Below are 27,229 nucleotides of genomic sequence, written 5' to 3'. Positions count from 1 at the left end.
AAAAAGAAAAAGAAAAAGAAAAAAAAACGTGCAATTACATGTAAAGCAGAGCAAGCAGTGCATGGCGGATGCTTTGTCACGGTCACTGTCATGGCCACATATCAGAGCAAAGAGGACCTGTGGCCAGGAGACTGTCCAGCCAACCTCTTCTAAGCTCACGTCTGTTCCAGCCGGAACAGTTTGGTTCTGTCTGAGCAATTCCGAGCAGCTGATGTGGCGCCTTCAGGATGTTTCTGTGTTGAGGAGGTGGCGGCTCAGCGAAGCAGCTGTTAGAAATCGGGGTTCAGGTGGCTCCCATCAGCCCATCACCCACCTTCCTGGTCCAGAGAAGCCCTGTCCTCTCTTGGCCTTTACTTCCTGTCATTGGTGGAAAGTGTCTCCCCAGGACCAAATGCGCTGCCTTCCTTGCCCTGGGGTGACACTGCTGACTTCTGGCAGTGAAATGTGAGCTGACACTTGCTCCTCTAGTAGGGCAGGTGACTTAGACCTGCACCACCCGGTCCAGTGGCCACTAGTCATGTGTAGCTATTTAAAATTAAATTACTTGAAATCAAATAGAGTTAAAAATTAAGTTCCTCAGTGCCACTAGCCACATGTCAAGTGCTCAATAGCCACGTGGCTGGTGGCTGCTGCACCGGATAGGACAGGCAGGAGCATTCTCGCCACCACCACCGCTCTGCTTATTATCTGAGAGACAGTGGAGGGCGCCACTCAGAGCCCAGCTTGGGAGCTAGACAAGCTGGCCTCATGGTCTGGCCCTGCCACTCCCTGGCAGAGTGATCTTGGGCAGGTTCTTCTACTTCCCTGCAGAATGCGGAAGATGCCAGGATCCTGTGTGGTGCTGGGAAGGTGAGGCAGAGGGCCTGGCTCACAGGAGGTGCTCAACAGCGGAGATCCCTCCTCGAAGCCTCCTCCCCTCCCTCTTCCCCTGCCCTGTCCTACTCTTCATCTGCTACAGGCTCCGGTGCCAGGAAGGGAAGTTAAAGTTGATTCTTTGGCAACGATGCTGTTCTCTTGACAGTCTAAGGCCTCTGCCCTCTAGATTGGCATAAGTGGTCTTTGGTCTTTGTTTTGTTTTTTTGAACCTGGACTTAAAAAAAATTCACGTTAGAATAGCTTTAGATTTTCAGAGATGTTCTGAAGATGGTACATAGAGCTCCACATACCCCTCATCCAGGTTCCCTGCTGTGAGCATCTCACATGGCCTTGGCACAGTTGTCAAAGCTGAGACCTACGTTGGCACATTACCATTCACTAAACAGATTTTGTGTGGATTTCATCAGTTTTCCTACTTATGTTTATATTTTGACCCAGGATCCAATCTGGGATCCCACATCGCACTTAACTGTCATGTCTCTGTAGCCTGCTCCAGCCCGTGGCAGTTTCTCAGTCTTTCCTTGATTTCCAAGACCTTGAGAATATTGAGGAGTGATGTTTAGGTGCGGTGACTCACTCCTGTAGTCTCAGCACTTTGGGAGGCTGAGGTGGGTGGATCACTTGAGTTCAGGAGTTTGAGACCAACCTGGCCAACATGGTGAAACCTCATCTCTACCAAAAGTGCAAAAATTAGCTGGGTGTGGTGGCGCATGCCTGTAATATCAGCTACTTGGGAGACTGAGGTGGGAGGATTGCTTGAACCCAGGAGGCAGAGGTTGCAGTGAGCCGAGATCGCACCACTGCCCTGAAGCCTGGGCAACAGAGCGAGACTCTGTCTCAAAAAAAAAAAAAAAAAAAAAAAACCACTAAAAAAACAAAAGAGTCTTGAGGAGTAATGCCAGGTATTCAGTACAATGTTCCCCACTCCGGTTTTGTCTGGTGTCTTCTCTGTGATTAGACTGGGGTTATGGGTTTTGGATAAAAACACCATGGAGGTGAAGTACCCATTTTATGACGTCTTATCAGGACACATGGCACCTGCGTGGCGTCTCTACAGATGCTCACCTGGGTCTCTTGGTTCGGGACGTGTCTGCTGGGCTTCTCTGCTGTTTCCCATTTGCATGTCTGCTCTGTGGAAGGGACTCACTGGGCCAGCCCATCCTCAAGTGTGCATGAGGGACTAAGCTCTACCTCCCACTTATAGTCTTTTGAAGCTTTGCAAGTCTTGTTTCTTTTTCCTTTTTTTGATGGAGTGTCGTTTTGTCATCCAGGCTGGAGTGTAGTGGCATGATCTTGGGTCACTGCAACCTCCCTCTTCTGGGTTCAAGTGATTCTTATGCACCAGCCTCCTGAGTAGCTGGGGCTACAGGCATGCACCACCACGCCTGGCTAATTTTTGTATTTTTAGTAGAGACGGAGTTCCACCATGTTGGCCAGGCTGGTCTTGAACTCCTGACCTCAAGTGATCCACATGCCTTGGCCTCCCAAAGTGCTGTGATTACAGGCATGAGCTACCATGCCCAGCCAAGTCCTTGTTTCTTTCAAGAGGCAGGGATCCCCCAGCCTGCCCCTTCTGTTGTATGTGGGAGAGTGGAGAGGTGGAGGTTCCCTTTGAGTCTGCACGGGGGAGAGACGAGACAGCCCCCTTGTGGAGAGTGCTTGGTGCTTATCACTGTGAACAAGGTTGATCTTCATGCTCTCGTGAAGTTCCAGCCCAACCTTGTGCACGCCTTCTAAAGATGAGGAGCCTGGGGGCTTGTCTGAGGCCAACTCCACCTCAGGTCTCCCCAGCAGCCTGGCCCTCAGCCCACTTTTGCCCATCATGTCCCGCTGACCAGGTGAGGGGCTGCCAGAGGCTTCTGGGAGCCACCTCTGGACACCTCTGCAGTGCCATCTCTTGCCTGCAGGGTGCCAGCCTGGGTGAGCAATGGGGATGCAGCGGACGCAGCCTTCTCCGGGGCCCGGCACTCCAGCTGGAAGCGGAAGAGTTCCCGTCGCAGTAAGTCTCCCCTCCGGCCCACCGCCCACCCCAGGTAGCAAGCTCCAGGATATTCTAGTCTTCCTAACCCAAGAGAGCTGATGTGGGCTCCTGTGAGCCCAGGGTTCATCCTAACCGGGGGCTTCTGCGGCCCTGGAGGACCAACCACCGCCCCCAAGAGCCAAGGTCCAGGATCAGTTGACACACCCGGTTTTTCATCTGCTCCTCAAATACTTACGAAGTTCCCACAACAGGCCAGGGCGGCCCAGTGGTGGGAGTGCCCTGGGGACCAGAATGAGGTCCCTCTGTTAACAGAACCAGACACCTTGCCATGGGAAGGTGCCTGCCCAGATGAGCCCTGCAGAAAGAGAGGGAGGCAGCAGGGGTTCGGGAAAGAGGGTCCCAGACAGAGGGGCCAACTTGTACAAGGGCCTGAGGGCAGGAGGACCCCTGACTCCCGGGAAGCAGCAAGGGCCTCATCTGTGGGGTGTGGGGCAGCGTTATGGGGTGAGGTGTGGCTGCGGGCCCTGCAGCTCCTCAGGGCCCCAGAGGCAGTGCTTAAGGTTCTCAAGGCAATAGGAAGCCACAGAAGGAAGGCCAGTGATGTGGCTGCCTTTGCCTTTCAGTCCTGTTGCGCTGGGGTGGGGGCAGTGTAGGAAACCAGGTGGGGAAGGGTGGAGCCTGCTTGGAGGCTATCGTGGTCTTGTAGGACAGGAAGTCTGAGGGTGGGAATTAGGGGTCTAGAGAGAGGTGGGCAGGCCTGGGAGCTGGTGTGGGGAGGAAGAGGGGGCTCTGACAGGGCTCTAGGGGCCCAGGACCTAGGGAAGCATCACAGGCCAGTGGGTCTCGTGACTTCTTCCTGGAAGGCCTGTGGGTCAAGGACCGGCTCCCATCAGGGGTGGGGGCTAGTTTTCCAAGTCCTAGCACTGCTCAGTGACGAGGGTCTAGCCCCGGGGTCCTGGGTGACTGAGGATGCTAGGGCCAGGGCACAGGTGCTGGACTGCGTCATGCTCCCTGCAGGGGCCGGAAGCAGCTGTCCATTAGCCAGATGGGCAGGCCTGCGGGCAGCAGGGAGCCAGGTGGGGTCTGTGCGGTCACTGGGAGGGCGCCTTGGAGGGGGTGGGGGGCGGGGAGAAGCGAGGGAGCCGGCATCCCCTGAGAGCAGCTGGTGGAGCTAAGGGCTGGGCTGGGCTATCAGAAAGGAGGGTGCTGCGTGCCACCAGCTGGTGCAGTCCTGATGTCATCTGCAGCACCTCTGGCCAGGCTGCCACAGCCCACGTTGGTGCTCTCTCTCTCCCCCCTTCCCTCCCAGTTGACCGGTTCACTTTCCCCGCCCTGGAAGAGGATGTGATTTATGACGACGTCCCCTGCGAGAGCCCAGATGCGCATCAGCCCGGTATGGTGTCTGCAGTGCTTCCCTGTTTCTCTTGGGGACAGGGGAGGGAGGCTGGGACCGGGGAGGGTTGTCTCTTTCTGTTTCCTTCTGTCCCCACCTGGCCAAGTGCCCCTCCTTCTTGTCTTTAGAAACAACTGTAGTCATCGGGGAGAATCTGGAGATGGCTGAGGGCGTGGCCACCGGGGCCGGGCAGGGCTTGGGCATCATGGGCAGGGCCATGCTCCGGCTGTGGGTCCCCGGGCAGGTAATCACCTTTCTAAGCCTTGGTTCCTCCCTCAGGAAAATGGGGCCATACTCCAGGCTTTCCGGGGCTTTTGGGGAAGATGACAGAGTGTTACACTCAAAGGGTGAAGCAGATAAAGCTTTGCAAAGCCCTGCGCCCTGCTCTGGGTTGAGGGCTGAGGTGGGCAGGCAGGCAGGCGATTGTGGCCGCAGAAGGGAGATGGGGCGGGCCTGGGGCGAGTCTTGCTGGAACTCACCTGATGGGAGAGAGGACTGTTCATTGGCAATTAACAGGAAGAGCCGTCTTTGCTTGGACACGTTAGGCCAAGCATATTTTCAATCATGTAATGGCTTCAAGACTTTGGGATGTTACCTTCTCATTTTACAGACAAGGGAACGGCAGAGGCAGGGCTAGGATTTGAATGTGGGTCATTCTGACCCCAAGTTCAATGCTCTGTCCCCTACCCCAGGAGGATTTCTGTGGCATTTTATGACAGATGAGGCACATTTGATCCCACTGATCCCACGACCCGGTGAGGTCAGCAGGGCCAGGCTTATTTATGGCTCCCATGATGAAGAGGTTAAATCACCAGCCCCAGAGTACACAGCCAGGATTTGAACAGACGACTTCTTTTCCTACTATGCGATTCTTCCTGTTTTCAGGGGCTCTCCGTCCAATGGGGAAGCACAGCCCCTGCTTTTGAGGAGCTCCGAGTCTGATGGGGCAGCTCTAACCATCCTTGAGCAGCACAGAGCGCAATGGGAGAGACACAGACAACACGGCAAGGCCTGAGGGCCCCAGAGCCACACTCCTGACTCCTGTCTCGGGAACGGGGACACCTGGGCCAAGGATATGCTTATCCTTTTAGCAAGCCTGGGATGTGCTTGGAGCACATTTTCCTGTTTGTAGCTCACTTGAGTCCAGGGAGCAATGGATTCCCACTGTATTAGGAGGCAAACGAGTCTCAGAAAAGTCCCAGAGCTGGGAGGTCTGAGCGGCTGAGGGGCCTCAGTTGTTGTTTAACCCATTTGGCCTATTTCCCACCTGAATTCAATCAAGTCACTAAGTCCCTGGCTTCTGTCTTCACTGTCCTCAGGTTCTGGGAGGATGTGGCATGTTCATGGCCTGGGTGTCACACAGCCTGTGTTTGCACCCTAGCTCTGAGCCTGCAAATGAGGACCACAGTACCCACCCCAGGATCCCCCTATGCTGGGCTGTGGGAGGATCAATTGCCACAAGGCTGCACAGAGCTCAGTGCAGGGCGGACTTTTGGAGATGCTTTTCACACAGGGCCGCTGTTGTTGTTGTTGTTAGTGTTATGCCTGCCGAGGGTCCCAGCACTGGCCTGCCTGGGGCTGATGTGGGCTCAGCAGGAGCTTGGAGAGGAGCTCGGGCCAGCTCTGCCATTGATTTGGGCACAGGGCTTTGTGCCTTTGTGCCTTGGCTTCTTCACATAAAGCAGGAAAATCCCCAGCTCACAGGCCTTTGGGGAGGGTCACACGGGGTCCTGACCAATGTCTCTGGGCCTCAGTTGACCCATCTGTAGAACTGGGGCAATAATAGCCAGTCCTAGGGTGGTAGCGTGGATTCCATGAGGTAATTGATGAGGACACTGAGCAGGAAGCATGAGGGGACCCTTATGTGGTCCCTGAAAGCTGAGGAGTTGGCCCTCGGGCTGCACACAGGCACAAGAGTTCTGTGACTCTGTCTCCACTGGAGAGGATATTTCTATATGTGTAGATGGCGGGGACTTCAACGGAAGGTGGTGCAGAACCCTGACCCCACTCGCTGTCTTACTGTGGCCAGCCACATCTCTCCCATCTGTCTAATAGGAGGAGTGATCATTCGCACCCTGCTGTCTGCACAGGGCTGCTGGGAGCCGTGGCACACCGAGGATGGAGGTGGTTGGGTGCACGGCTCAGCCCTGTGGAGGCATGGACCTGCCACATGCTGCCAGGGTTCCTCCTCAGGGCTACCCTGAGAACTCTGCCTCTTTGGCCACTAGTTGAGGGGCCTCCACTGCAGTAACAGGACAATCAGCCTGGCCTTCTGAAGGTCGCAGCTGCTCCACTCTCTAAAGACATTAGTTACCATTATCTTTTGCTTAAAAATAGCCTCATGTTCCCTCCTGGTTCTGGGACCCGTCTCCCACTAAGCTTTGGCACATCTGTTTTGTTCTTTGGCTGACGCTCTTGCCCCCAACCTCTCGCACCCCACCTTTCCTGTGGGGTGAAGCTGGGGGGCCCTGGGTCTATGGACTGATACCCAAGCTCCCCCAGAGCCACCATAAGTGACGGCCTACTGCTCTCAGCCGAGTGCGTGCTATGTGTCAGGCACTTTGCCAAGAGCTCCGTGCCTGTTTTATTTACTCAACTCGTCCACTTATTATTAGCCGCATTTTGCAGAGAGGTCTCTGATGACCAAAGCTCGCAGTTTTTCGGCACGGTTGTTTCTGAGCAGATTTCTTTTCTTCTTCTTCTTCTTCTTTTTTTTTTTTTTTTTTGAGATGTTGGCTCTCTCTGTCACCCAGGCTGGAGTTCAGTGGCACGGTCTCGGCTCACTGCAGCCTCCGCCTCCCGGGTTCAAGCAATTCTCCTGCCTCAGCCTCCTGTGTAGCTGGGACTACAGGTGCGTGCCACCACACCCGGCTAGTTTTTGTATTTTTAGTAGAGATGGGGTTTCATCATGTTGGCCAGGCTGGTCTTGAACTCCTGACCTCAGGCGATCCACCCATCTCAGCCTCCCAAAGTGGTGGGATTACAGGTGTGAGCCACTGTGACCAGTCAGATTCCTTTTTTTAAAAAAAACAAAAACAAAAACAAAAAAACCCTTCCCAATGCTATATTTCTTCTGTGATGACAAAAGCATTTTCATCTTCATGTACTTTTTGGCGTCTGACCCCACTTTCGTGAGGTCTGCAGTTCTCCAGGTAACATGAAGAAATGAAACCCAGTGGAGCAAAGGGCCTTGCCCAAGATCCCCCAGTGACGGAGCTGGGGCTGGGACCCTGTGTTCCGGCCTCGGGACAGTGGCTTTCCCACCTCAGGCTTCAAGCGGCATCTCATAGCCCAGTTGAATGGGCCCCACGAGTGCCCTGGCCCTTGTGGGACCTGTCCCTCCAGACTCTTAGCTTTTTGTCCCCAAGTTTTCAGTCCAAGGCATTTCCCGCAGGCTTAGGAAGGAAAGGAGCTCCTGGACTCTGGGCCAGCTGCGCCCCCTACTGGAAGATCCCAGGCTGCACGTGAACTCAGATTTGGGGTGAGGAGCCCTGAGGCCCCAACAATCTCTGTTTCATTCCTGAGGATGCTAAGGGCCTGAGCCAGGACTTGGCTCCGGGTCTTCTCTTTTCCAGTAAGAAACAGGCCACGTGTGGTGGCTCGGCTGGGTGTGGTGGCTCACGCCTGTAACCCTGGCACTTTGGGAGGCCGTGGCAAGAGGATCACTTGAGTCCAGGCGCTCAAGACCAGCATGGGCAACATAACAAGACTCCGTCTCTACAAAAAATTAAAAAATTAGCTGGGTGTGATGGTGCACACCTGTAGTCCCGGCTACCTGGGAAGCTGAGATGGGAGGATCTCTTGAGCCCAGGAGTTTGAGGCCACAGTGAGCTATGATTGTACCACTGCACTCCAGCCTGGGCGAGACAATGAGACCCTGTCTCAAACAAAATTGCCAAGGAGGCTCAGAATGAGCGCTGAGACCATACAAAAGCAGTGCTGGGAGCAAAAGGAAGTGAGCGGGCTTGTGCACGTCTGACCCATTTCTTGGGTTTTCCCCATTTTCTCAGGCCCTCCTTGCCCTACGAGGGGGAAGATGTATTATCATCTTCGTTTCATGGTTGAGGAGGTAGAGCTGGAGCCCCAGGGCCCCCACGTTCTCCCTGACCCCCCCTCGCCCCACCTGGGTTCAGAAATTGGGTCTGAGGCTGGAAGTCTGGTAGGCTTGGCCTCAGGGCCTGGGCTCACCGGCTGCCGCTTGGCCAGCAGGGGCAGAGAGGAACCTGCTCTACGAGGATGCGCACCGGGCTGGGGCCCCTCGGCAGGCGGAGGACCTAGGCTGGAGCTCCAGTGAGTTCGAGAGCTACAGCGAGGACTCGGGGGAGGAGGCCAAGCCGGAGGTCGAGCCCACCAAGCACCGAGTGTCCTTCCAGCCCAAGGTGAGGGGACCGGGGGTGTCGCTCACCTCAGTCAGGGCACGGAGACCCCTTCAGGGAGGGAGGGAGGGAGGGAGGGAGGGAGCAGGGTAGTGAGGGCCAGGCCTAGGACTCACGTCTGGGTCCCAGGGATTCCCGGGAATGTGTGGTGAGAGGGGAGCCAGAAGCCCAGGTCATCCCGAAACAGGAGGTGACTCGTAGACATTGCTGTTGGCAGCCCTAAGCCCGGGATGGGCATGGCTGGTACCTGGCACAGGTGTTCCCCCCCACCCCCTTGCTATGGCAGACCTGGTCGATTGATCCTGATGCTCACGGGCTCAGACTGGGCTTCAGAGTCCTCTCAACGCCGCACTCCAGGTAGCCCAGCCACTTGCTTAGAGGTGGAGCCTGGATCAGATCCACTTGCTCTCCCCGCCTTCTGGGACCGATGCTCAGACCAGGCCTCAGCCCACGCAGTCCTCTCTGCTCTGGGGCAGTGGAGAGTGGGGGCTGCTGTGGCTAAGCCAGAGCGGCCTGGAAGGCTTCTCTCCAGGGCCTCACACGGTGCCATCCATGCATTCAGCTTTCCTCGTGTTTCTGCCTGGAGTAGAGGCCATTCTGCTTATTTCCTGAAAGGGAGCCCCTGAGGCTGCGAGGAGGATAGGTCATCTGGTTCCCATGCTCCTTCCCTGTTGTTCTGCAGAAGCCACCAAGAGGCAGTGTCTGTCCGTGCTGAGATTTGCAGTTTCATGGGGACAGCTTCTTACAGGCCCTGACTGAGCAGAGGGGACGGCGTCCCTCTCAGGCTACTTTTATTTTTATTTTTATTAATTATTCTTTTGAGGCAGAGTCTCACTCTTTCGCCCAGGCTGGAGTACAGTGGCCCTATCTCGGCTCACTGTACCCTCTGTTTCCTGGGTTCAAGCAATTTTCTGCTTCAGCCTCCCAGGTAGCTGGGATTACAGGCGTGCACTATCATGCCTGGCTAATTTTTGTATTTTTGTAGAGATGGGGTTTCGTCATGTTGCCCAGGCTGGTCTCAAACTCCTGGCCTCAAGTGATCCACCTGCCTCGGCCTCCTAAAGTACTGGGATTACAGGTGTGAGCCACCATGCCCAGCCTCAAGCTCCTTTTAAAAGATGTAGCGGGGCAGGAGAGCTCCACCTGGGGCCATTCCTGCATGGGCAGGGTGGGGACAAGAGAGGGGACTTTCCCAGTGCCTCCCACCTTTTCTGGGCTTGGGGGATCCACTCTGGGAGAGGCATGCTGGCTGGAGGAACAGCCACACCTGAGTCCTCAGGCAGCCATTCCTCAGACCAAGATGGGCTCCCTGAGTCCTGAGCAAGCCTGGGACTGAGCAGGTCTCTCTCAGCCTGCTGTTTCCAGGGATGGGCCTCCAGGGGTGAGCTGTGGAAAACAGCCTTAATGTCTTGCTAGCCAAAAAGCGAAGCATTTACAACACCTACTGTGTGCGTAGTCCATATCTTCAGTTGTGGGACGGGATACATTGGAACAGGAAGACCTAATCTGTGCTCAGTGAACCTTTACGGTCCGTAGGAGACACTGAATGGGAAACAGTTTGTCAAAAATGAAGACAAAATGCTGGTCATCATGATCAGTGTGGTACAATTTTCAAAGCTAAACTATCATGCCCTTCAAAACATAATGAAGACAAAAATGCCTTTACGTAAACATCAGCCTGTGTCCAGCCTGGCTGTGTGCCTGATAGGGGTAGGGACTGATGAGACCAATCAGAGACGCCTCTGAGAGCGGTGAGTTGGAGCTGGGCTTAGGAGCCAGAGGAGACAGGACAGGTGATCCAGGCTGGAGGAGCGGCCCAGGCAGAAGCCCAGGAACAGCTCGTTGCTGCTTCCTGCAGTTCAGAAGGGGCAGCATGCACTGCTTTAGGGAAGGGGGCTTTGGTTATGAAGCCCCCACTCCCCCCAGTAGCCTCTCCATATGGCAGGACCCGTGCGTCCCAGCCCTGCTCTGGGCAGTGTGACCAGATGGGGCTCTCGAGTCCTGGCCCAGCCTTTTAGCCTCAGCCTCTGGCGTTCCTCCTCCTCTCCCATGTTGTCCCCGGCCCTCTTGCTGGGACTGGGAGGAAACCATGCGTGTCTCTCAGAGGGAAGGAGGGATGACAATGCTGAATTCAGGCTTTCCAGCGGTGGTCCCCATGCTTCCACGGGCATCAGAACCACATGGGTAACTGATTGAATCACAGATGCCAGGGCCTCACCAGGGACTCTGATTCAGGGGTTGGGTGGGGCCCAGTAATCTGCCTTTTAAGCAGCTCTCTGCCCCCAGGGGGTATAAGGGGCCCACAGAGCACTCCAAGAAATGCTGGGCTGCACTCACCATGGCCTGGCCCTGGGACCTCTGGGGGCTGCCTGTGAGCTCGTGTCCCTCACACTCTCAGGCTGGGGGCTTTGGACCCTTCCTCAGTAGAAAAACTATGTGGCACAGTTGTTGGGATTTCTAACCACTTGGAGTTTTTCTCTGGCCGTGGCCAAGGCCCACCTGCTCGCTGATCAGCAGGCTCCTAGGGAGACAGGAGGTTGCAGAGGGCTTTTCCTCTGGTACCCACTTCTGCCAGGGACTCTACTGAGCCTGCCTGTGGTGCTTCACCCTCCTGAGCTGCTTGGGGCGCACCTGCTCACCCGCTGGCATTGCAGCAGCTGCATGTTTTAGGGCCACTGCTGCTTGGCTATGTGCTGTGTGTGCTGTGGGCACAAGCTGACAGCAGGGGTCTGGGGATGTGTTTTGTCCTGTTCTTGGAGTCTGACCATGGCCAGGCACCCTGCCCAGCTGCAAGAGAACTAATGGAACCCCTTCTTCAGAGATCCGAAGAGGCCGTCCCTAGGCAGGTGGACTCTTGCCAAAAAAAGTGACCATGGGGTCTGTAGAGGGGCACGGACCCAAGTAGAAGCAGCTGTCTCATCCTGTTATGTGAACAAGTGGTCCTGCTGGTGCCAATCCAGGATCTGTGGGTTTTTTTTTCCAGTTGTGGGATGGATTGCATTGAACTCTCCCACTCTCCAGTGGTGACCTCTTTGAAATCAAGGTCTCTGATCCAGCTGGACGGGGACTGGGCAGTACTCATAGATTCATTACAGAAACGCCAGCCCTGGCCCAGCCTGGTCTACCCACTGCTCTGATCTGGCCAACTCAGCAAGTGGCCTCTGATCCTAACATTTCCTAGTTCTTCTGACCCTGAGAGAAGTAATGGAGCACCAGAAGGCCCAGGGGCTTTATGGTTTTATTATGTGAAACTATTTTATGGATGAACAGGACTCAGGTCAAACCCCAAACTCCTCAGTTTTTTGGGAGTCTGGGTAGCTCTCAGAGGGACACCTGTCCTGCATGCATACTTCTTTGCATAACAATATTGAACATTTGCCTAGAATGGTACACTTTACAAAGCAGTGTCATTTAATTTTCCCAGTACCCTAAGTGGTCAGTATTATTGTCCTTAAGATTCTCATTTTGTTGATCAGAAAACCTGTGTGAAGCTCAGAGAGACTTAAATGATGTAGAATGCAATATCACAGGTGCCTCATCTGTCTGTATATCCTTCCATCCATCCATCCATCCATCCATCCATCCATCCACCCATCCACTCATCCATTCACCCATCCAACAAATATTGAGCACTTGCAATTTAAAAGATAATAATGGCTTCCATTTTTTGAATACTTAATAAGCTCTGGGCTTTGCATGTACATTTAATTTTCTCAACAACCCTATGCAGTAGCTACTATTATGGCCACTTTACCAGTGAGGAAGCTGCAGCTCAGGTAAAGAGACTTCTCCAGCTAGTAAGCAGGGAGCCATGATTTGAGCAGGAGCCTACATGCCTCCAGAACTCACACTCTTGATCCTTCTGTCTACTTCTCTAGAAGTAGCACCTGTCTTGGTCTTTTGTGTACTTTACCAAATATCACTGTTGCTCATATGGTTCGTGCATTTGAATATCTATCTGTTCTTCTGTCCATCTACCTGTTCTCCCATCTGTTGTCCATCCATCCATCCATCCATCCATCCATCCATCCTCCAGATAGTCTGTAAGCTGAGCATCCATTCTTCCATCCAGTTGCCCATCCCCCTCCCTCCCTTTTACCCTTCACCCATCCTCCCTCCATTCATTCTCCAGCAGTGTGCCAGAGGCAGCTAGTGTCAGCTCACAAGAACTCAGGAGCCAGTTATGAGCATCTCTTTACAAATTCCCATTCAGTGATGTCACTTTGGTAGCTTGGAATTGGTGGAAGTATTCACACCATGGAAATGCTTCAAAGCAGGGCCCTTTTTCCTGGAGAACTGGTTGTTAAATATTTGCCAGCACAGCACTGCCTGAATCCATTCTCCTATCCGTCCATCCGTCCTCTTATTCCTTCATCTGACTGTCTCTTCATCCATCCATCTGTCCATTTGCCCAGCTATATAGTCACCTAACCAAATTTATCAATTTGCTCATCCATCTATTTATCTGTGCATCTATTCATTCATCCATTTATTTATTCATCCATCCATCCCTCTGTGAGCCTGTTCGTCTACCCATCCACCTGCCTGTCTGTTGCCCATCCATCTGCCAAACGCTTCTTCTACCCTTCCATTCATCTTTCTGTGGATTTACCCACTTATCCATTTATCCCCCGACCTCATTCCATCCATCCATCCACCTGCCATCTGTCTATCTCACAAACTTACAGAGAAGCTCCTATGTTACAAGCCCTGTGCTGGGCCACAGGGCCGGGGAGAAGACACAGTTCTTGCCCTCAGAGCATTTTCCCTTTTCCCTAAGACAGGAGACCTCGATTTACTCCCCTCCCGCCTCTCCGCCCCAGCAGCCCAGATTCCCTGCTGCAGAGACCCGGCCCCCAGCTGCCTGGCATGGTGGGGTTGGACACAGCCGGAGCAGATTCCGGCCAGGATCTGGCTGGACTGCTGCCTGGGACCTGGGGTGCCGCATCCCGCCTGCCCGAGCTGTCCGTCCGCACTTTACCTGAGTCTCCTTTCTCCCCTGTTGTCTGTGTTTTGTCTCCTTCCTGTCCCGCCTGCTCCTCTCACCTGCTTTCCTTCTGCCTGGCTGCTTGGGGCTCCAGCTTTCTCCAGACCTGACTAGGCTAAAGGAGAGATACGCCAGGACTAAGAGAGACATCTTGGCTTTGAGAGTTGGGGGGAGAGACATGCAGGAGCTGAAGCACAAGTACGATTGTAAGGTATTGTCTGTCTGTCCCCTCAAGCCCTGGATGGGGGCTGTTTCCAGCTGCAGCTACCTCCAGGGGTTTTCCTGCTGCCCTGGTACCACGAAGCCTCCCGGGCCCACCCTTGAGTCCCAGGGCTGTCCTGAGACCTGGACCCTGGCCACCCTTGCATCTGTGCTGGAACTGGCAGATGCCTTAAGCCACATGTTCCCTTCCATGTTCTCACCCCTATCTTTCTCCCCACCTGCAAGTGAAACCCTGATAGTCCACAAGAATTCCCAGGAGGGTTTTCAAACTTTAGGACCCTTGCAATCACCTGGGGTGCTGTGTTAGAAATGCAGGTTCCTGAGTTCCAGCCCCAAGGGTGCCACTTACGTAGGTCCGGGACAAGGCTCAGGAATCTGCACATTTCATAATCTGCACAGTTGGTGTTACACATTGAAAAACGTGAGTGTTGGTGACATTGGATGTTCCTGTCTCTCCACACTATTCAGAGGAATCCAAGATAAGGAAGTCTGCAGGAGAAATCACAGTACTTGCTTAAACTTTTGGATGATGTTATCGACAACAGTAGCTTCCATTAACTGAGCACCAGCTCTGTGTCTTGGCTAAAGGCATGGACTTTCGAGGTCTGTGGGCCTGGTTTGAATCCCAATCTCACCACTTCCTCATGGTGTGATCCTGAGCAGGCCCCTTGGCCTCTCTGAGCCTCGGTTTCCTTGCCTTTGAAATGGGGGAATTCACAGTACCGGCCCCCAGGGTGGCTTTGACGGTCAACGATCAGGCCTGTTGGGTGTATGGGGCTGTGCTGGGTCTAGGAGCCCAGTGGACAGTGGCTGTCGTTATCTACACGCCTGACCACCCTGTCCTTGTGGCACTCTGGGCAGTAGCTGCCTTTCTGCATCTTTTAGTGTCAAGTACCCGGCTAGTGGCCACAGCAGTGGTTCACGACAGAGCTGGGATTCCAACTTGGGTCTGCGGTGTGCCAGAGCTCAGACGTCCTCCATCCTGCAGTGCTGCCCACTTTATTGGAATGTGAAGCCTTCCAGGAGGAGGAGAGCAGACCCTTTACAGTTTACGAGACCTTTCACAGATACCCGCGAGAGGCCTGCAACCCAGGGTGGGGGCGGGGCTAACCTCTCAGGAAGCCAAGGCTTAGAGAGGGGCCCAGAGCTAGCGAAGGGCAGAGTCTAAGACTGGGCCTTTCCCCCGCTTCGGCCACACACTGTGGGAATGGGTGGATTCGGCAGGTGTACTCGGGGACACCTTCTAGGGTGTTGGCCTGTTCTTTTTTGCCCAGGAAAATGCCAAGAGAAGGGCCTCAGATGATCCCTTGAAAGACCACTTTGGGAGCTCACAGGACAGCACCACTGATGGCTTTCTGCCAGGACAGGAACTGGATTCTGGAACAGAGGTTTCAGATCTCTGAGGGTGTGACCCCCTCCTCCCGCCCCCCAACAAGAAGAAGATGAGCGTCCGTGCCATCCCTTTCATTAGATTCTCAAAGGCCTCTATGATCACTCCCCTTGCCCAACCCCAGAAAAGGCCAAGCACAACTTCTCTAGGATTGTCCCGTAGAAATGCAGGGCAGGCAGGGAACTTCCTTCTTTTTCCCTGCTGCTGGTTCCTTCCAGAAAGTCAGCCTTGTTCCTTAAAAGCCACCACCCCTGCTTCCCCATGCGCAGCACCTGGTGGCTGTTCAGCAACCCTTCCTTGCCCAGACCCCCAAGAAGTGCTTGGATACTTAAGTGGGGACCAAAGGGTTATTGGAGGTGATAGAGCAGAGACCAGAGACAACCCCACCCCGCAGATTAGTGCTCCCCACCTTCAGCAGAGAGTTTTAGGAAGGAGAAGGTTTTCTTAGGACTGCACTGTCCATTATGATAGCTGTGTGGCTCTTTAAATGGAAATTAACTAAAAGTAAATATAATCAGAAATTTGGGTGCTTCCTCGCACCAGCACATTTCAAGTGCTCAATAGTCGCCTGTGGCCCGTGGCTCGCATTTTGGACAGGGCAGTTACAGAGTGTTTCTGTCGTTGCAGAGCCTTCTCTTGGCTGGTGCTGCTGTATGCTGGAGAAGATGCGGGTGCTAGGGCTGGGGCTTGGGAGGACAAAGGACTGGCTGAGGGGACAGCAGCTCTGTCAGGCCTGGGTTCCCCCAGCACCTCGGATGCCCACTTCCCTCTTCTGGGCACGCGGTCTCCTTACGTCTCATGTTCTGCTTAGCTTGCTACGCTCGTGTCCGTGGATCCCCTCCCCACTGCCAGAGGAAGCTGCCTCTTCTTTCTGGCAACTTCAGCCTTTTCTCCTTTTCCCAGACGGTGGCTCAGTAAGAAACCTGGCTGTTTCGGGGGAGGCAAGGGATGGGTCCCTCACCTGGGTTTGGCGGATGGGATGGGGGTGTGCACACACCTCCTTTAGTCGCTCCTAAGGTCATGTTCAACATTCGTGGAGCGCATTTTTCTGCTCAGGGAGCTTTCCCAGACCCGGAATGTTTGGTGCTCACAGACCCTGGCAAGGATCGGTATTGCTGTTCCTCAGTTTTGCCTGGGGAAATGGAGGCTCAGTGACGTTCAGTGACGTGCCCAGAGTCATGCCATTGGTGGGTGGCCCAGGGCTCCAGGTCTCCAGCACCCCTCGGCCCCCTCCTCACCAGGTCACATCATCTCCTGGATTAGAAATCTGCTCACATAGTCTGCCCTGAAGGGAAAAAAATCGGTTACAGCCTCCTGTTGCCCCTAAAGAGGGAGATCCCCGGGCATGAACGCACCTTCTCACCCCCACTGTTGTCCTTGGCCTTTGCTCATGGACCTGGGAGGGAAGGGTCTGGGTGGTTCTGATCTCTGCAGGCCGAGGCCTGGGGAGGCGGGTGGCCCTCGGTAGCAGGCATCCCAGGCCGTCCCTTCCCTGATGAGCCTCTCTACCTTTGCTCAGATGACCCAGCTCATGAAGGCCGCCAAGAGCGGGACCAAGGATGGGCTGGAGAAGACGCGGATGGCTGTGATGCGCAAAGTCTCCTTCCTGCACAGGAAGGACGTCCTCGGTGAGGCGCTGCCCGAGTAGGAGGGTCTGGTGCCCAGCTCTGGGCTGGGGGTCGGGGAGGGTGGGATTTTGCTTTACACCCCAGAGGTCATGCTGGGTGGGTACCACTTGGCGTCTGGTTCCTCTGGTGGTGGGGGTTGGGGGCTGAGTCCCAAATATCCTGGTAGGTCCCAGTGTGCCTCCCCCTCCTCTGGCAGGCATGGCCTGTCCCTTCTGGGAGAGCTGGGCCTCTTCCTTCAGCGTCCCTGCTCCTGCTTTTGTCACGGCCGTCTTGGCCTCCTGCCCCCTGCGCTGTCTGGCTCACCTGTCCTCATCTTTTTTGTTCCTGTTCCCTCCTTCCTTTATCTACCCACCCATCTCTCCAACCAGCTGACATTTACTGAATCCTACTAAGCGCCACAGCCTGTGCTGCATGCAGGGACCCACGATGCGTGTATCAGCAGTGCCTCCGGGGCCAGCTGTTGGCACAGCGTGGGAGACAGGCACAGGCATGGGAAATGACAGGACAGGTTGACAAGTGGTCCACTGGGGTGCCCTGGGGGGCATGGAGGAAATGAGGATGGACTTGGGGGATGAAAGGTCAGGGAAGGAGGAGGCACAGGTCACCAGGCAGAGCGGAGTGGGTGCTCTGGGAAGAGGAGCGAGCGGGTGTGCAGAGCCCCGGATGTGGGAAAGTACGAGATGTTCCAGAGATGCTCTTAGTCAGCACTGATTGAGTATTTATTGTGTGCCAGGTGCTGCCCTATGAGCCTACAGTTCCTCACTTCATCCTTATCCTCACCACACAAGGCGCACAGAACTCTCACATTCCCACGCAGCAAATGAGGGAATAGGCACAGAGAGGTTGTGACAGGGCTGAGGACACACAGGCCTGGAAGGGATACAGGAAGCCTCAGGTGGCAGAAGTGAGGGCGGGCATGATAGGCCAGGGTCCGGTCAGTACAGGCTCTGTCAGCCTTGCTGGGCATTTGCCTTTGGTCTTAAGGACGCTGCATAAACCCCATTAGAGGGTTTTACGCAGAAGCGTCCCATGGTCAGATTTGATCAATTGATCATTCATGCGACAAGTTTTATTAAGCATCTACTATGTGCTAGGAACTGTCCTAAAGCGTTGGGACACAGCTGTGAACATGAGTCCTGCCCCTGTTCCCCTGAACCCCCCTTCAGGTGCCTACCCTTGCTCCTGGTCCCCACCAGGCTCCAGTCCATTCCTCTGGAGAATGTCTAGGTCAGGGCCCCTGATGTGTTCCCAGGCATTGGTGGGACAGGGTCAAGTAAGACCGGCCCCTGCTGCCCATCTCACATCTTTAGAGGTGACAGACAAGGAGACAAGGAATCCCAGTACAGTGGGCTCACAGCTGATGGAATTCTGGGGTGCCAGTTCTCTTTGGAAGGAAGGAGGCTTTGTCTGCTGCCTGCCCTCGGCACATGGCCTGATGCAGCAGAAGGAACACAGGCCTCGAGCCAGGCAGGACTTTGAGAGCCTGTGTCATCCTAGAAAATTCTGTAGTTTAATCTCCCTGTGCCTCAGTTTCCTCATCCGTACAGTGGGGTGGCTGTCTGTCTTGTACGGCTGTGGTGAGGATGTCCGAGGTAGTACGAGGAGAGAGAGCCCCATGTAGCAGACGTTATTCTTGGTGGGCGGTCAGTCCCTAAATGGAGGCATTTGGTGCCAGGACGGCCTCGTGCTGGCCTGTTCAGACCCTGGCTCTGCGGCTTTCTGGCTGTGTCACCTTGCACTTTTTCCCCTCTTGGGGCGGCAGACCATAAATGGGTTTTCATCTGTAAAATGGGTTGAGCCCCACCCGTGCACTTGGTGCAGTGCTAAGCCAGGGTAGGTGTGCACAGGCCTGGCACAGGCTGGGTGCTCAGTGAATGTCCAATGTTCCCTCTGCATTTTGGGGAGCACTAACCCCTGATGATGGAGGGAGCAGGCCAAGTGGCCATTCTAAACTCACTGAGATGGTCTGAAGACAGGACAACGTGGCCAGGCCAGCTGGCTGGGAACTCTTCCTGGGTCACTCTCCCAACCACAGGCTGGCTAGGGCTCTCCTCAGGCCTCCCCACCCCGCCCACAAGTCCAGCGCCTTCCTGAAGTGACCCTCCCCACAGAGGCGATATTAATAGCCGTGGCAGGGCTCGAATCACAGGCCAAGAATGTTACCCAGCAGCTCGTGGGGGAAGAGGAAGCTGCGAGGCCGGCTGGGGTGGGTGCGGAGTGATGCCCGGGGCGTGATGTGGGCCCGGCAGGAGGGCCTGCACCACCCCCACCCCCACGCCATCATCCGCTGTCCCTCCTCCTCCTCCTCCTCTGTCTCCTGCTCAGGTAAGGGCCTACTGGGGTGTCTCTACCCCCTCCCACCCTTGGGGTTGCTGCCGCTTCTTCTTTCCTCCCCAGCTTCCCCACAGCTCCCATTTCCTGCTGCCCACAGCCACCGCTGGAGTCAGAGCCATTCAGCAGCTGGGATCCCCTCTCCCAGCACCTGTACTTTGCTCTGGTGGGGGCTGGAACCCTCTCCAGAGCCTCCCTCACTATCTGACCTCCTCCCACTCTCAGAGGCTTGGGCCTCTGTGCATCTCATTCCGTCCTCCGTCTGAGGTCCAGCTCCACTCACGCCTGGGATTCCATGTCAGGCTCCTGTTGAACTTTTTCCCTTTAGCTCTGCATTTTTTATTTCAAAATGAAAGTGCCAAACCACGCTGCCCTGTTCTTCTCGGGGCTTATTTTCTTCCCCCTTTTAGACTTCCAGAAGAAAACTATTTTTAGTTCCTAGTGATGGGGACATGGGCGGCTAGCCTTCGCCAGGCCAGAGCGGGCGGGCCTGAGCAGGGACAGTGGCTTCTGGCAGCATGGATGCCGAGAACCCAGGCCCCACAGGACGCGGCTTTGATTTCTGCCTATTCACCCTCTCGCTCACTTGCTCACAGTTATTCACTGATGGACTGTTCCAGGCCCTGGGACGTAGCAGGGAACTCCTGAGAAGGAGCTACCGGGCGGCTCTAACCCCACGGGGCCCCAGGAGCTGCTTGCACCCTAGGACCTGGGTCCAAGGCTGGTCTAGGGGGGCTCTCAGCTCCTGAGGCCTGAGCAGGGTGTGCTGTCCCTGCCTTAGCTGTGTCATCGGCCCATCTGACTTTCCAGGTGACTCGGAGGAGGAGGACATGGGGCTCCTGGAGGTCAGCGTTTCGGACATCAAGCCCCCAGCCCCAGAGCTGGGCCCCATGCCAGAGGGCCTGAGCCCTCAGCAGGTCTGTGGGGGAGTGGGGCAGGTGGGGGTCTGTAGGGGAAGGGGTGGCTTGGGGGTTCCAGCCTGTTCTCTGGGGCCACGCTGGTCTGGATCTCACAGGGGATATGATGACTGGGGGCTCTTGGCAGAGCCCAGCTGGATAGGGGCCTCCTAGGTTCTCTCCTCAGCTATTGAACAGGCTTTCCACTTTCTACCCCGCGTGCTCTGTGCTGTTGGTTTTGGGGGGTGGGCTCCCGGCATCTAGAACGCTTGCCTCCCCCAACTCCATGGCATGCAGAGCGGTCCCGTTGGCTGTTTCTGACTAAGGTGTCATTTGAAGAATGAGATGGGATCCAGACTCAGGTGAGGCTGCAGGTGTGTAGGTGCCCAGTCCCTGCCATCTGTCCACCTGTCCTCACCCTGGGCCTCAGAGCTGCCACAAGCTCCCACCAGGAAGTGAGGCTCTTTAAGAATGGCTTCCTTGGCTGGGTGCGGTGGCTCATGCCTGTAACCCCAGCACTTTGGGAGGGTGAAGCAGGTGGGTCAGCTGAGGTCAGGAGTTCGAGACCATCCTGGCCAACATGGTGAAACCCCATCTCTACTAAAAATACAAAAAATAAACAAAAAAAATTAGATGTGCATGGTGGTACACGCTTGTAGTCTCAGCTATTCGGGAGGCTGAGGCAGGAGAATCACTTGAACCTGGGAGGCAGAGGTTGCAGTGAGCCGAGATCGCGCCACTGCACTCCAGCCTGGTGACACAGCGAGCGAGACTCTGTCTCAAAAAAAAAAAAAAAAAAAAAAAAAATGGCTTCCTTCTTGTAAAGCATCGTGCTGAGGTCGGGCAGCTTTGCTCTGGGATCTCAGCCCAGTCATGTTGTCCCTTCACTATCTGTGTTTTGCCAGCCATGAAACAGGGTGCGAGATCCCTGGTTCCTCTGGCTGTGAGGCCACTGAGCAGGATGTGTTGTAGGATGGTGGGTAGAGACCAGGGAAGCTGCTGAACATCCTACGAGGCACGGGACAGCCCCACTACGGGGAGTTACTTGGCCCCAGATGTCCTTGTGCTCTGCTCTGGGTGCCACTTGAGTACCTGGGGATTGTTGACAATGGATCAACAATGGGACAGTGGTCTTGCCATCTGCTGGGACTGTGTGGCCAGGCCATGGCCAGGCCTGGCTGCAGGCAGGGCAGTAGGAAGATGGGAGAAGAGCCTGCTGGAGGCAGGAGGAGGCAGCAGAGGGAATAGGGCAGGGAGCCGGCGGTTCTGGTGGTGGTGGGCTCCTGATGGACGCTCAGGACAGCTGTGGGGGTAGAGTAGGGGGTCAGTCACCTCCCAACCTGAGATCGAGAGGGATGGGCTCCCCCTCGGACCCCTGTCACATGTGACACCTCCTGTGAGCACCGTCCTAACTTTGCTGCACAATAGAGCCACCTGGGAAGATTTCAAAGTCCCTGGTATCCAGGTTCCACCTTGTTCAGAGGACAGTAGAACTTCAGAAGGTCTGGGGTGGGAGCCAGGTGACTGTGTTGGAAAGATCCTCAGCTGAGGGAGGTGCAAGCCACACCATGCTCGATGGGGTACTGCAGGCTGCAGCTGAGGGGTTGTGATCCGCTCCGTGGGCCAGGCTTCTGGAGGGTTAGGGTGATGGTGGAAGGGAAAGGAGAAGGGACTGGGGATGTTTAGCCAGAAGCAGAGACCACCCTTGTGGGGGGACGGTACCCCAAGGCCTGTCTTGTGGAAGAGGGATAGCTCAAGGATTTCATTCGCAAGTGAAGGGAGCTGAGATTCGGTTCACGCTAATGCTAAGACAGAATTTTCTTTTCTTTTTTTTTGAGATGGAGTCTTGCCCTGTTGCCCAGGCTGGAGTGCAGTGGCGCGATCTTGGCCCACTGCAACCTCTGCCTCCCAGGTTCCAGCAATTCTCTTGCCTCAGCCTCCAAAGTAGCTGGGACTATAGGCGCGTGCCACCACGCCCAGCTGATTTTTGTATTTTTACTAGAGACAGGGTTTCACCATGTTGGCCAGGCTGGTTTCGAACTCCTGACTTCAGGTGATTTGCCCATCTCTGCCTCCCAAAGTGCTGGGATTACAGGCATGAGCCACCTTGCCTGGCCTAGGATTTTCTATTAGAGTTGTCCAAAGATGGAGGTGGTCACCCGCCACCATGGAGGAGCGTGGTGATTACCCCAACCCCAGATGTATGTGCACAGAGGGGCTTTCCCTGGGATGTGCCCTTCCTCCTCCATTCTGCAGCCAGGCAGCAGGGCATTTATTTAGAGTTGGCAGGGGCTCTCGAAGGAAGAGCGGCCACCAGGCCCAGTGGTCCCAGGTGGGACCTGGGAGGGATGGGTTTCTCTGTCCTGTAGTTGTCAGCTCCCCTTCCTGTCACTTGGGCCACAGCAGGCACTGGCCCTGTGCAGCAGGTGTCATGTGCGCTGACCGTGCTTTTTGGCCTGAGCAGGTGGTCCGGAGGCATATCCTGGGCTCCATCGTGCAGAGCGAAGGCAGCTACGTGGAGTCTCTGAAGCGGATACTCCAGGTGCGACTTCAGGGAGTTCTCAAGGGTCTCTGGGGAGAAGCAGGGAGGGCCCTGGAGGGTAACTTTATACGGAGTGTTTGGGGACTGTGGGCAGTTTTAAGGGGACAGGACCATAAGCCAGCACTGCTTTATGGGGACAGTAGAACCTCCAAATGTAGGCAGCAAGAATTCCTGATGCCCTGGTGTTCACGGGAGTGACTTCTTTGTGAACAAAATGGGATTCTTTGAAATGACTCCTGGACAGCTGAGGGCATATACTCCCATTTATGACTGGAAGGCACTGTGTCCTCCTGCCACTCTGGAAGCTCCTGGGGCTTGGGCCATGTCTTCCCATCCTCCTGGGATCCTTAGTTGGGAAGATGTGTAAGATGGAGTCCTCCTTCTTGCATCGAGAGGAGTAGGATTGAGTCCTCTTTTTTGCATCAGGAGGCCCAGGGGTTGCTGAGCAGATGCTTGCATGAAGTGACTAGTATGTGCCAACCTGAGAATCCCTGAGACAGTGTTTGAATCCCTGAGACAGTGACTTTTCCAGGAGGTTGTGGGCTACCAGAGTAAGGCCACCAGGGCAGGGAATTGTTGCTAATGATACCCTCTCTTCCCCTCTTGAGTTTGGATCCTCAGAGAGGGATCCTAGGCATCAGGCAGGTAGAGATGAATATATCACCTGTCTCTGACAAAGCTGATTGGAGAGTAACGTGGGGTGTGGGAGCCAAGGGAGCTTGTAGTGACCTTACCACTCACGGGCTCAGTGACAGGCAGAGCTTCGCCCTCAGGCCGGCCTCCAAGGAGCTCCTTGCAGGCAGATGGCGCATAAAAAGACCCTCTTCCTCCCGACCAATTAACACAGAAGCATGGGGGTGTTGTGTGTGGCCAGTGAGGCCAGGGGTGTTATGGTGATGGAGATCCTTCCGGAAGGACACATGAGGAGTGAGGGATGAGTGCCTCCCCCCCGTGCCACGGGAAGGCCCATTCATGGCTGGCCAAGTTCTGCATGAGGGCAGGTAGGGAGAGAGGCTGCGGCCTGGCCTGTGGCCTCACCCCGCCCTCCCTGGCAGGACTACCGCAACCCCCTGATGGAGATGGAGCCCAAGGCACTGAGCGCCCGCAAGTGCCAGGTGGTGTTCTTCCGTGTGAAGGAGATCCTGCACTGCCACTCCATGTTCCAGATCGCCCTGTCCTCCCGCGTGGCTGAGTGGGATTCCACCGAGAAGATCGGGGACCTCTTCGTGGCCTCGGTAAGTGTCCCCAAACTTTTTCCCCAGCCCACCAAGGTAAAACCACAACCAGTCTGACCCTGGGGCCATGCAGTCCAGCCTCCTGCCTCTGCCTGCTTGCCTTGTTCAAGTCAGTGGGATTAGAGGGTGGCAGGGTCTTCTGGGCCTGATCTAGGGGTGAGTGTGACACCTTGAAGTGGCCAGGGTGTCCTTGGATATACCTGGCAGGCCATGGTGCTGATGAAGCTAGGTGGCTGTCCTGGCTCCTCCCAGGTGGCAGCACCCCCTGGCCTCCCAGTCACTGTGGGCAGCCACCTGGCCGGTCACAAGCTCTCTTACCGAGCACTTGAGGGGTTTCAAGCCAGTGTGAAATGCTGTGAAAGACCACAACTTTGGCTCGGAGAGGATGTGCCGCAGTGCTGGGGAAAGGGCACTGGCTCACGATCTGGGGGACCTGGTTGTGGTCCCAGCTCAGTTCTGCAACCTAGGGCAGGTCCAGGGCCCACTCTGAGCCCAGGCTTCCCATCTGTGGAATGAGGGGTGCACTGGATTTCTGGCTTTTCTAGCTGAAGTCTGCGGACCCCAGATGTTCATGGGGTGAGGGAAGGTCAAGTTGGTAGCACTCTACTTTAATGTGTTTTAGGTAACTAGGTTTTGCTAAAAGAAAAAAACTTTTTTTTGAAAGCCACAGTGCTCGATAGAGTCACTGAATAGATCTGATGTTCCGGGTGTATATCAAGGGGCTCTGGAGAGAGAGTTGGTTGACTCCAGGCCGACCATCCCTCCCTTGGTAACTCAACTCTGGGCACACTGCCCGGTGAGAGGCCAGGAGCACTTTCCTTAAAGGTGGAGGGCAAGGGGCATTCGATTTCCTGAACGTGAATGCAGTAGAAGGGGTGTTCCCCCCGCCCTTCTCCTCCCTCCACCTGTGGGCTTGGGCTGCTGCACTGGGGATGGAGACCTGGGAGGCGAAGGCCCCCTGGGCTCTCCTGTGGCACCACCCCATCCCACCTGTGACCTCAGGCCAGCCTCTCTACCTCTCTGAGCTCCATGTCCACACCCCAGTGGGGGTGATGGATTTGCACAGCTCAAGGCCCCAAGGGAGTGTGGGGTGAGTGCAGGCTGCCCTTCTGCTCCCTGCATTGAGGCGGACTCCCTGGCCCACACCTGCCTCGTTTCCTTCTGCTCCCTGCATTGAGGTGGCCTCCCTGGCCCACACCTGCCTTGTTTCAGTTTTCCAAGTCCATGGTGCTAGATGTGTACAGTGACTACGTGAACAACTTCACCAGTGCCATGTCCATCATCAAGAAGGCCTGCCTCACCAAGCCTGCCTTCCTCGAGTTCCTCAAGGTGGGCCTCCACGGTGGTACCGTGCCTGGTCAGGGTGGGCAGGGAGGTTGCTCAGGAGGAAGGGAGCATTTTGGCCCCAGCTTTGGGTATGACATCATAGCTTTGGCCTGGACAGCTCCCCTCTTTCTTTTGGGGCAGCCCAGTCCCATGGTAAGAAAATCGTTCCCTCCTGCCCCTGGGAGGAGCGTAGCCAAGTGTCTGTAAGCAGTTGGGATCCTGGAGCTTTGGCAGGGTGGAGGGGAGACCTGTGTCATCTTGCTGACCCTTTGCCTCCTGTGCCCTGGTGAGTGGGTGGGTCTGCCTGGCTGGCCCTGTGGTGGGCTGTGGCTCCGGGGTTGCTAAGCTGGTTCCTTTTCCTCATTTATAAAAGGGTGAGGAAATTCCTTAAAGGGGTATCTTGGGCATTGCTTGGGAGAGTAAAGGTTAAAGGCTTCGAAAAGCTTCTGAGTTCTCATGTGCCCAGCCTCCGCTGATTTCTTTGGGAGCGTAGTCTGGTGAGTCAGAGCCCCTGCCTGTAGGGAGCCTGCTGGCTGGCAGAGGATGCAGCTGGGCTAGGTGCCAGGACACGCACACATGTGCCGGCAGCACAGGTTAGATGCCACGGCCTCGGTGGAGGAACCCACTGTCCCCATCGAAGAGAACAGGGGATCAGTAGGAGCCGCCATCTGACATGGGCCCTGGCGGAGGATGGTGGGATTGTGCCAAGTAAAGACAGAGGAGAGCCTATATCAGGTGTAAGGATAGTGGAGCAAAAGTTAGAGGCAGGAGGAGAGGGATGGGCAGGTCTGTTTGGATTCTGGGAGCACTGATGCCTGTTGGGGAGTCCCAGGAGAGAAGGCCTGAGTGTGCACACTAAGAGGCGGCTGAGTTCAGTTGGGTGGTTCTAGACCTCCAGGCCCAGGGCCTAGGATGTAATATTTCAGGTAATGGGGAGCCATTGAAGGATTTTGAGCTGGGGCAGATGGAAGTGGAGGCAGGTGGAGAAACTGTGGGATTGCAGCATATGGGGGCCAGGACCAGGTAGCAGGTGTGTGGATGGAGTGGGGGATGGATGCAAGAGACAGGACAGAAGGTCCCCCTGTGCCCCGCCCCTTACCCTAGCCCAAACCTGTCTGCGTTTAGTTTAAGTGGAGGGAATGGTTGCCTTGGCCACTTCTAGAAGTCTGACATCTTGAATAAATTGCTGAGTTTCCCAGTTATGCCTTTAGTTCAGAGACCTTAAGATGACTGCTTTAGTCTCCTGAGGGTGCGCGGCCATGCAGGGGCACTGGTGGGAGAGGGATCCCTGGCTGCAGAACCAGGGACCTCTCTCAGCTCTTCTTGCAAGCCCAGGGATGGGCAGGGTCTTAGGGCCTGGGGAGAGGAGCCCAGAATGGGGACAGTGTCTGGACTCTGGGGCGCTGGGCCCTCTCTGCAGGGGGTCAGCGAATGACAGAACCTTGTCTCCACCAGCGACGGCAGGTGTGCAGCCCAGACCGTGTCACCCTCTACGGGCTGATGGTCAAGCCCATCCAGAGGTTCCCACAGTTCATCCTCCTGCTTCAGGTACTGCTCAGGATTCCAGCAGCTTCAACCCACAGGGTTTGCCTGTGGGCTGGGAGGTGCCTCCTGGGGTGGGAGGGAGGAGGTCCGGGCTCTTGTCCGTGATCCATAACCCACCCAACCTGCTGTGGGACTCTGGCCTCATCTTTCTCCACTTCTAGAGTGAAATCGATTGTAACTGACAGCTCAGTTTGCACGCCCGTCTGTGGGGGACGCTGAGGGACTGCTGGTGACCTGAGCCTGGGTTGCAGGAAGGGAGTGAAGGCACAGGGAATCCCGGGACCCGCAGGGCTCCTGGCATGGAGGAGATGCTCAGTAAACATGCTGAGCTTGTCCATTTCAGATTCGAGCTTCAGAACAGGGGATTCCTAAGGGACATTAGCCCCACACAGGGTCCTGGAGAGCTTGGGACACTGTCCCAACCACTGAGGGTCCTTGGGCAGGGGCTGGCCCTCATCAGGGAGCTGAGAGGGTGGCTACCAGGCTGAGGGGTCCGGTGGC

At 55.6% G+C, this 27,229-nt stretch overlaps 1 protein-coding gene across 11 annotated transcripts in view; it reads left to right on the top strand.

Moving 5' to 3' along the window:
• Nucleotides 1–27,229, top strand: part of ARHGEF10L (Rho guanine nucleotide exchange factor 10 like) — a 158,270-nt gene that overhangs the window by 60,100 nt on the left and 70,941 nt on the right. For 4 of the 11 annotated variants that reach the window (XM_055353810.2, XM_031011856.3, XM_055353771.2 and 1 more), the window contains exons 5-14: nt 2,784–2,875; nt 4,167–4,250; nt 8,457–8,629; nt 13,708–13,824; nt 16,745–16,853; nt 19,995–20,101; nt 22,545–22,622; nt 23,678–23,857; nt 25,070–25,186; nt 26,639–26,731. In XM_055353810.2, the coding sequence (XP_055209785.1) occupies nt 2,784–2,875; nt 4,167–4,250; nt 8,457–8,629; nt 13,708–13,824; nt 16,745–16,853; nt 19,995–20,101; nt 22,545–22,622; nt 23,678–23,857; nt 25,070–25,186; nt 26,639–26,731 (1,150 nt within the window). Of the gene's footprint in view, nt 1–2,783; nt 2,876–4,166; nt 4,251–8,456; nt 8,630–13,707; nt 13,825–16,744; nt 16,854–16,977; nt 19,179–19,994; nt 20,102–22,544; nt 22,623–23,677; nt 23,858–25,069; nt 25,187–26,638; nt 26,732–27,229 lie in introns of those variants that run through there. The other 7 variants (XM_031011860.3, XM_055354174.2, XM_055353972.2 and 4 more) reach the window with 4 other exon arrangements.

Source organism: Gorilla gorilla, chromosome 1 (assembly GCF_029281585.2).
Source record: "Gorilla gorilla gorilla isolate KB3781 chromosome 1, NHGRI_mGorGor1-v2.1_pri, whole genome shotgun sequence".
Taxonomy (NCBI): domain Eukaryota; kingdom Metazoa; phylum Chordata; class Mammalia; order Primates; family Hominidae; genus Gorilla; species Gorilla gorilla.
This window is presented reverse-complemented; position numbering and strand designations above follow the sequence as displayed.